Source organism: Penaeus chinensis, chromosome 35 (assembly GCF_019202785.1).
Source record: "Penaeus chinensis breed Huanghai No. 1 chromosome 35, ASM1920278v2, whole genome shotgun sequence".
Lineage (NCBI taxonomy): Eukaryota > Metazoa > Arthropoda > Malacostraca > Decapoda > Penaeidae > Penaeus > Penaeus chinensis.
This window is the reverse complement of record NC_061853.1, coordinates 35,144,150-35,154,149: the sequence shown is the minus strand read 5'-3', so window position 1 is coordinate 35,154,149 and position 10,000 is coordinate 35,144,150. Positions and strand designations below refer to the sequence as shown.

At 47.0% G+C, this 10,000-nt stretch overlaps 1 protein-coding gene across 3 annotated transcripts in view; it reads left to right on the top strand.

The window, feature by feature from the left end:
• The window catches only part of LOC125044425 (sialin-like), an 18,710-nt gene that overhangs the window by 6,337 nt on the left and 2,373 nt on the right, over window positions 1-10,000 (top strand). For 2 of the 3 annotated variants that reach the window (XM_047641082.1, XM_047641085.1), the window contains exons 3-9: window positions 1-82; window positions 490-570; window positions 929-1,084; window positions 1,492-1,579; window positions 2,612-2,832; window positions 3,677-3,826; window positions 4,303-4,435. The exon at window positions 1-82 is cut by the window's left edge and continues 53 nt beyond it. In XM_047641082.1, the coding sequence (XP_047497038.1) occupies window positions 1-82; window positions 490-570; window positions 929-1,084; window positions 1,492-1,579; window positions 2,612-2,832; window positions 3,677-3,826; window positions 4,303-4,435 (911 nt within the window). The remainder of the gene's footprint in view (window positions 83-489; window positions 571-928; window positions 1,085-1,491; window positions 1,580-2,611; window positions 2,833-3,676; window positions 3,827-4,302; window positions 4,436-10,000) is intronic. The other variant, XM_047641084.1, reaches the window with a different exon arrangement.

The window sequence follows — 10,000 nt, the reverse complement described above, 5'->3', positions numbered from 1 at the left end:
TAGTAATTACAATATTGGCGACAGCACAGAACTCCCAGACGCGGCAGAATATTCCTATGAGTATAATCTGACCATGGAAGAGGTTTGTAGATTAAGTTTGTGTAACTTTGAGTGATGACGAGGTATTTTAACTAGAGTTTGATGGCGTCTGTAAAGTAATGAGAGTAATAGTTACAATTTCAATTACAATGATAACATGGATAATGATACTCAGAACGTTAGTAATCATAGCCATAATAATAACATCACCATAATAATAATAACAGTAATGATAATAATGAAAGTAACAGCAACAGTATCAGTAGTTATACTTATGACAATCATATTGATTATAGTGATGGTAGTAGTGTCGTAAGAAAACTACCTCATACCTTGCATCATATTAGACATAGCCGTTTAATACCTTTTAAGTGGGATTTGATTACCATCTTCAAATTACAGATATTACAAATACGGCATTTCCTTATCCGTGCAATTTAATTTCTGCAGCTGGGAGACAAAATGTTCCTCACCAGCGGGCAGAGGGGGGCGGTCCTTGCTGCCTTTTTCTACGGGTACTTCTTAACAGGCGTGAGTTAAGGAACCTATACACACACGTATACACGCATAAATATACACATATATACTTATATGTATATATGTATATACACAATATATATTAATTTGTTAATCAATTAATAAATTTATTTATTTATTTATGATCATTCCGCTGTGGCGATCCCTAAGAGGAGAAGCCGAAAAAGAAGATACACACACACACATACATATATATATACATGTATACATATATATGTATATATATCTAAATATATATATATATATATATATATATATATATATATATATATATATATATATATATCTTGCCTATAAAAAGCGAGTGAAATTGCACACTGGAAGCAAAGCGACAGTTCCCTTCCCCTGGCAGGTCCTCGGCGGCAGGCTGGCTGAATTGTACGGCACCAAACTGGTCCTGGGCGGCAGTGTCTTCCTGAGTAGTATCCTCACTCTTCTCACGCCCATAGCCGCCCGCACCCACTACGGGGCCCTCATCGCTTTAAGGGCTGTCATGGGACTGGGTCAGGTTAGGTTCCTTCGAACTGGAGGAAGGATGCCGTTGTGTGTGTAGGGAAGTGTGTGTGTGTGTGGAGGGGGGGGGGGGGAGTGTCTGATTCCTTGGTGTTTCTGAGTGGATATGTGTGTGTTCCTCCTTGAGTGCGTTTTTCTGTGTGTGTGGGTATTTAGTTTGTGTATGCAGGTTTCTGTTTGCGTTTGTGCGTATTTGTTTGTATGTGTATTAGCATTCTTGTGTAAGATTTGCATACTGAATGCGTGTGTCTAGGCACGTGCTGTTATACACATGCATATATATCCAAATAGAAAGATATATATAAACAATACTGAGACAGACGAAATACAAGGAAAAAAAAAAAACATCTCCATACTCATTTCCTTTTAAGCGTATTATTTTCTCGAACATCATTATTACAGGGAGTTTCGTATCCCTCGATGCACGCTATGATCGCCCGTTGGGTTCCTCCTCTTGAGAAGCCGAGGTTTACTGCCTTCGTCTTTCTGTGTGAGTTTGCAGTAATGTTAAGGAATGTCTCTTGGAAATGACAATATGCTTGTGAGTGACTAATCGTAATTGTGGCATGGTTACAATCGCATACTTCTGTGTGTAAAGAGAGAGAGAGAGAGAGAGAGAGAGAGAGAGAGAGAGAGAGAGAGAGAAAGAGAGAGAGAAAGAGAAAGAGAGAGAGAAAAAAAAGAGAGGGAAAGAGTATGTGAAACCGAGAAAGAGAGAGAGAGAGAGAGAGAGAGAGAGAGAGAGAGAGAGAGAGAGAGAGAGAGAGAGAGAGAGAGAGAGAAAGAGAGAGAGAGAAAAAAAGAGAGGGAAAGAGTATGTGAAACCGAGGAAGAGAGAGAGAGAGAGAGAGAGAGAGAGAGAGAGAGAGAGAGAGAGAGAGAGAGAGAGAGAGAGAGAGAAAAGAGGGAAAGAGTATGTGAAACCGAGAAAGAGAGAGAGAGAGAGAGAGAGAGAGAGAGAGAGAGAGAGAGAGAGAGAGACAGAGAGAGAGAGAGAGAGAAAGAGAGAGAGAAAAAAAAGAGAGGGAAGAGTATGTGAAACCGAGAAAGAGAGAGAGAGAGAGAGAAAGCGAGAGAGAGAGAGAGAGAGATTCGCAAATTAATATATTGATAGATAATTAGATAGACAGATATAAATACATATAGATAGATAAACAAATAGGCGGATATATAGACAGATAGATAGATACACAGACAGATAGACAGATAGATAGATACACAGACAGATAGACAGATAGATGGATATACAGATAGATATATACACAGACAGATAGATAGATACACAGATAGATTGACAGATAGATAGATAAACAGACAGATAGACAGATTGATAGATACACAGACAGATAGACAAATAGAAAGAGGTGGACCGGTAGATATATATTTATTTTTATAAGCATACCTATATGTATATATATGATATATAGATATAGCTATATACAGCTAAATCAAATACAGACAGATGGACAGATAAACAGAATACTGTAACGCTTCCTCTCCCGCCTCTCCCCCACCCCCCCAGCCAGCTGCCTTGGCATCATCGTGACCATGCCCATGTGTGGCCTCATCATCGACTCCCTCGGATGGCCCTACATATTCTACGTCTCGGGGACCCTGTCCTTGCTCTGGCTCGGGATCTGGGCGCGGTTCATGTACGAGACTCCCGCAGACCACCCGAGGATTTCAAAGGAGGAGAGGGACTATATCCTGGAGGGTATTAAGGAAGGCACGGCGGGGAAGAAGGTAGGTTGGGGGCAGGTGGATGTGTTTGTTGGTTGTTGTATTGGTTTTTGTTCTCTTTTTTCTTGTTTGTGAGTATCTGTTTCTGTTCTCTTTTTTTCTTGTTTGTGTGTATGTTTCTGTTCTCTTTTTGTTTTCTTGTTTGTGTGCATCTGTTTCTGTCTCTTTCTCTGCATGTCTCTGTCTCCGTCCGTCTGTCTGTCTCTGCGTCCGTCCGTCTGTTTGTCTCTGTCTCCTTTCGTCTGTTTGTCTCTGCGTCCATCCGTCTGTCTGTCTGTTTGTACGTCTGTCTATCTCTGTCTCCGTCCGTCTGTCAGTTTGCCTGCCTTTGTGTCCGTCCGTCTGTCTACCTTTGTCCCTCTACTATAGAGGCAATCTATTCTTCTGTTTTGCATTACAGTATTACTTTATGATTCGTGAATATTTATCTGATTAAAAAGGCTTCTCTCTTCTCCCAAACACACCACCCGTCCACTCTCCTCCCCCCTCCTCCATGCATCACTCCAACGCCCCCTTCTGACGGCCCTTTTCCCATTTTTTCACACGCCCCCTCGCAACTCCACCTTTCCCATCTAACCTTCCCCTAACTGCTCCATTACCCCCAACCTCTACAACACAACCCCATCTAACCCCTTACCCTTCCAATCCCATACACCCACTCCATATCCACCACCCCGACCCACACAACACCCATTCACTCCCTCTACACCCCAACCTCTCACTCCCCCTTCGTCCCTTCCCCCACCAACCGCCACCTACCTCTTCCACACCCCCACCTCACCCCCTCCCCCATCCTGCCCCCGCCCCTATCCGTCCCCTCCTCACCCTACTCCCTCTAATGTAAAAGCCAAGCCGAGTGCCATGGAAGCAGATGGGGGGCAGCCTCTCCTTCTGGGCCATCATCGTCTGTCATGTCGGGAACATGTTTGGCTGGACACTCTTGGCCACGCAGCTACCGACTTTCATGAGCAGCGTCCTCGGGTTCTCTATTAAAAGCGTGAGCAACGAAAATAGTTTTCTTTTGAATATTGTTGTTGTTTTTTTGTGTCTGTTTGTTTGTTTCTCCTGTATTTATTCTTTTGTAAGGGGTATTATCTATCCATCCATCCATCCAGCTAGTCAGCCAGCCGTCAGCCAGTCTCAGCCAGCCATCTATCTATCTATCTATCTATCTATTTATCTATCTATCTATCTATCTATCTATCTATCTATCTATCTATCTATCTATCTATCTATCTATCTATCTATCTATCTATCTATCTATCTATCTATCTATCTATCTATCTATCTATCAATCAATCAATCTTTCTATCCATCCACCCATCCTCCCATCTATCTATATAACTATCTATTCATCCATCTATCTATCTAAGTATAAATGTACAATAAAATAATCCTATAATTAGCTATCAGCCCTTAAGCCACAGACACTGACTCACACAGCCTCTGACGGCCTCCGCACCCCTCCCTCAGAACGGCGCCCTGTCCTCGCTGCCCTTCCTCGCTCGCTACCTCGGCGGGAACGGCCTCAGCTGGCTCGGGGACTGGATCCTCACCAGGGGCTGGCTCTCCCTGCTGGCCACGCGCAGGGTCTTCACGCTCGTCGGTCCGTTCGACTCGGTTTCCTCTCGCTATCTTTATTGTCATTATTTTTGTGATTGCTGTTGTTATTATCAGTATCATTATCATCGTTATTATTATTACTATTATTGTTATTATTATCATTATCATTATCATTATCATTATCATTATCATTATCATTATCATTATCATTATCATTATCATTATCATTATCATTATCATTATCATTATTATTATTACTATTATTGTTATTATTATTATCATTATCATTATCATTATCATTATCATTATCATTATCATTATCATTATCATTATCCTTATCCTTATCCTTATCATTATCATTATCATTATCATTATCATTATCATTATCATTATCATTAACATTAACATTAACATTAACATTAACATTAACATTAACATTAACATTAACATTAACATTATCATTATCATTATCATTATCATTATTATTATTATTATTATCATTATCATTATCATTATTATTATTATTATTATTATTATTATTATTATTATTATTATTATGCTTTCGTATCTCTTTATTTATTAATTTCTTTACATGTTCTGTGTTAATTTTGTTTTTTTATTTTTGTTGTTTGTTTTGATTTTTTTTTCTTTGTTTTTTTTTCACATATATGTGTTTGTTTGTTTATCTCTTTCTCTATTCATGTATCTGACTTTCTATCTATCTATGTCTCTCTATCTATACATCTATCTATTCCTCTCCTTTTCCTTCTTTTTCGCTTCGTTCAATCTTTGTCTCTCTCTATTCATCCACCTCCCTCCTCTTCCCTCTTCATCCACCTCCCCCCAGTCCCTCTTCATTCTCTGATGTAACTATCACTGAGTAACATCATGACACACCATCTAAGCATCCTACAGTGGAACATCAATAGCTTCTCTGCAAAGAACGCTGTTCTCCAAGCAGTAGTGCGATCAAGGAACATTGACATTGTCATGCTCCAGGAGACATTAACAGTGGACACTGTTCGCTTCTCAGGGTACCATGCCTTCACACTGCCACGAACACCTGGCAAGAGAGGCTTGATCACCCTTGTGAGAGCAACAATCCCCTGCTCCGCAATAGCCGATGCATCGCACTGTGGAGACGATGTTGAATCCCTTGCCGTCGAGGTTCACCTGGCCGGGGGGCCCCTCAAACTGTACAATGTGTACAGCCGGCCACGCTGTAAAAGCTTAGACATCAGCCAGGTCTGTGCTTCTGCTACACACGACCGAGTGATCATAGGGGGAGACTTCAATGCACACCACCCCATCCTGGCTCCCTGCCGGGCACCGGATGCGGCCGGCTATCACATAGCCGACGTGCTAGAGACATTCCCTGAGATCGCTCTCCTCAACACCCAAGAGCCAACGCATGTCAGAGGAGGGGTCCTAGACCTCACCCTGGCCACTGCGACTCTGGTGGGGAGGATTGGCTGGTGTGTCGATGAGACCGTCACAAGTGACCATTACGGCACTATAACTACCCTCATGGATGCTGGCCCAGCCGAAATCCTAAGACCAAATCCAAGATGGAAAACAGACAAGGCCAACTGGCAGGCGTTTCAAAACGCCTTGGCCCTCTGTCTGAGATGCAACAATACCCCACAAAGCGAAAATGTGGAAGTGCTCGAAGCCAGCCTGCTAAACGCCATTAATGAAGCAGCCTCACAGACCATACCCAAAACTCGGCCTGGGTCCAGAAGTCACAAAGACGCCTGGTACTTCAATGACGAGATCAGGGAGGTCAACCACAGGGTGAACATGTGCCGAAAACTATTCCGAAGGCAATGAACCCCTGACAACCTATTCCTCCTAAGGGAAGCTGTCACGGATGCCAAGGAAACTGCCAACAGAGTCAGGCAGGAAAAGTGGCTGGAATGGTGTGAGTCCTTCGACCACCAAACCACCCTTTCAGAGCTGTGGCAACGGGTCAAGCGAGCTACCAGCCGCTCAGCCCCGAGGTGCACCCATCACGACCCCCAAGCAGAGGCTAACAGACTGGCGCACGAGCAGCAACAATCTGCCAGCCGAGCTGAGGGCAAGACAAGAGCGTCTACAGCCAGACAGACACGCTCAGATCAGAGAAAGGGCAGCCGAACCCGATAACTCAGACATTATCTTTTCTCTGAGGGAACTAAGGAAAGCCTATAAAACCAGTTCCAACACAGCCCCGGGCTCTGATGGGATCTCGTACCCCATTATCTCCCACCTAGGACTAGCAGGTGAGCGTGCACTCTTGCAACTCATCAACAAGTCCTGGGAAACTTCCACTCTACCCCAGAGTTGGAAGAGGGCTACCATAGTTCCCGTCCCAAAACCAAAGGAGCCGGGGAAGTACCGCCCCATCTCTCTGCTCAGCTGCCTGGCCAAGACGGCTGAGAGGATGGTACTAAACCGGCTTCAATGGAAAACGGGACCCCCGCACGAACACCTTCACGGGTTCACAAGGGGCATGGGCACAGCACACAGCATAGCCACGCTCTTAAGCACAATCAGCAAGGGCCCAGCTGTGGTGGTATTCCTTGACCTGGAGAAGGCTTTTGAACTGGCAAGTCCGCTTGCCATTCAGGAAAGCCTGATCCAGAAGGGAATCAGAGGAAAGCTCTTGGCTTGGATAGGTGACTACTTCAGGAACAGGACTGCCAATGTCAAATTCCAGGGTCACCTATCGCAGCACATGCCGCTCGAAAATGGAACGCCACAGGGTGGGGTTCTCAGTCCAGCCCTATTCAACACTTTAATGTCCTGCATCCTCAACATAAACCTCCCAGTGGGGTGCCAGATCATCTCGTATGCAGACGATCTCGCTATCACCTCCACTGGACCACGCAGCCAGAATAAAGCCCAGCGTTGTCTGGACCTCGTGTCAGAGGAGTGTTGTAGGACGGGACTAAAGATCTCTGCTGCCAAATCCAAAGCCATGGCTTTGAGACAGAGAGTTCGAGGCACAAGACTGAAAATCCAGGGAGTGGAATTAGAATGGGTCAAGGACTACCTATACCTTGGCGTAAGGATAGACCGGACCCTCTCCTTCCATAAGGAGGTCCAATACCTGGTTGACCGAACCAAAGCAAGACTGTCTGTCATGAGAGCAATGACTGGGAGACGCATAGGGGCCAGACACAAAGTACTAAGATCATTCTATGTACATGCTGTCCGGCCCATTGTGGACTATGCCTCAGTCGCTCTAATTGCTGCAAAGAAAAAGCACACAGACAAATTAGAAACAGTCCAAAATGAAGCTGCCAGGATCATTCTGGGTGCCCCGAGGTGGACGAAGGTCCTCAACCTCCTGATGGAGGCAAACCTTCTCCCCCTGGACTCACGAATCGATCTAACGACAACACAATTTCTGTCAAAGGTCATCCAGGCTCCCAGGAACACAAGCCTAAGACAAAAATTAGTCAGATGCCTCGAACAAGACAACGAGCTCGTTGCAAACAACTCCTGGCTGTCTCATACAGCCAGGGTGTTGATACGCCATCAGCTCAAAGAACAGCTTCTTGCTAAGGGCATGGACTCCCCCCACCCCGACTTTGCCGAAGCCCCGCCGTGGGCACTGAGCCTGATAGAGTTCAACATAATGAGCCTGTCAATGAAAAAGAGCCTATACCCCATGCCTAGCCTAAAGGCAGAAGCCCACAGGGTCATTGCAGCCATCACTCCTCCGGGTAGTAGAACATACTACACAGATGGATCGGTCGATCCCTTGAGCCACACTGCAGGCGCCGGCTTTGCAGCTAGGGATGCCACGCGATCCATGAGGGTAACAGACAACGCCTCCTCGCTACAGGCAGAGGCAGTTGCAATCATGGGAGCCCTAGGCCACGCGTCCCTAAGGGAAGGACACGTGGTCATACACACAGACTCCAGGGCAGCCATTGACTGTCTTCAGCACAGCTCACCCACAGACAACATCTACCTACTGACCACGATTCTCACAATGGCACAGAGAATTCTTGCTCAGGGTAGAAGAATTATCATCAATTGGGTCCCAAGCCACATCGGCATCAGAGGGAACGAGCTTGCTGACAGACTAGCCGCCGCTGGCAGGGGTATGCCCCCAAATCCCATGACGATAAAACCGAGCCGAAAATTACTTATGGAGAAGTGTGCCTTGGTCGGTCGTACCTTCCTACGGCAGCTCCACAGAGAGGAAACGAGAACCTCCCCCTCGGCCAGCTGGTACTCAGACGCCACAGGCTCTGAACCACTGGCACTCTCTGAAGTAAGCAACAGAGGTACCGAAGTCATTCTTCACAGAATGCGCCTAGGTTACCACTGTGCATGGCAGATTATCCCAACAATCGAACGCGATGAATGGTGCTGCAAGCACTGCGGCGAGCCGAACGCCACACTAGTCCACTACCTAGAAAATTGTAACCATACACAATTCCTGAGACATGGACCGCCCACAACAGCCGCCGTGCTGGTAAAGAGGCTATGCGAAATGCTTACACCATGGCGGCAGGAGCGCTTGCTGGCAATCCCGCCGCCACGGTAAGCACCGAGTGTCAGACAACTCAATGAGACAGCCGTAAAAAAGCTGACACAGGCCGGGCCATATCTAGAAGGCCCGGGCGAAGCTAGAACTTCGCAAACCAAACCCCCCCCCCCTCCCTCTTCATCCACCTCCCCCTCTTCCCTCTTCATCCACCTCCCCCTCGTCCCTCTTCATCCACCTCCCCCTCTTCCCTCTTCATCCACCTCCCCCTCGTCCCTCTTCATCCACCTCCCCCTCTTCCCTCTTCATCCACCTCCCCCTCTTCCCTCCTCATCCACCTTCCCCCTCTTCCCTCTTCATCCACTTTCCCCCTCTTCCCTCTTCATCCACCTCCCCCCTCTTCCCTCTTCATCCACCTCCCTCCTCTTCCCTCTTCATCCACCTCCCCCCTCTTCCCTCTTCATCCACCTCCCCCTCTTCCCTCTTCATCCACCTTCCCCCTCTTCCCTCTTCATCCACCTCCCACCTCTTCCCTCCTCATCCACCTTCCCCCTCTTCCCTCTTCATCCACCTCCCCCCTCTTCCCTCTTCATCCACCTTCCCCCTCTTCCCTCTTCATCCACCTCCCCCCTCTTCCCTCCTCATCCACCTTCCCCCTCTTCCCTCTTCATCCACCTCCCCCCTCTTCCCTCTTCATCCACCTCCTCCCTCTTCCCTCTTCATCCACCTCCCACCTCTTCCCTCTTCATCCACCTCCCCCTCTTCCCTCTTCATCCACCTCCTCCCTCTTCCCTCTTCATCCACCTCCCACCTCTTCCCTCTTCATCCACCTCCCCCCTCTTCCCTCTTCATCCACCTCCTCCCTCTTCCCTCTTCATCCACCTCCCCCCTCTTCCCTCTTCATCCACCTCCCCCTCTTCCCTCTTCATCCACCTCCCCCCTCTTCCCTCTTCATCCACCTCCTCCCTCTTCCCTCTTCATCCACCTCCCCCCTCTTCCCTCTTCATCCACCTCCCCCCTCTTCCCTCTTCATCCACCTCCCACCTCTTCCCTCTTCATCCACCTCCCCCCTCTTCCCTCTTTATCCACCTCCCCCTCTTCCCTCTTCATCCACCTCCTCCCTCT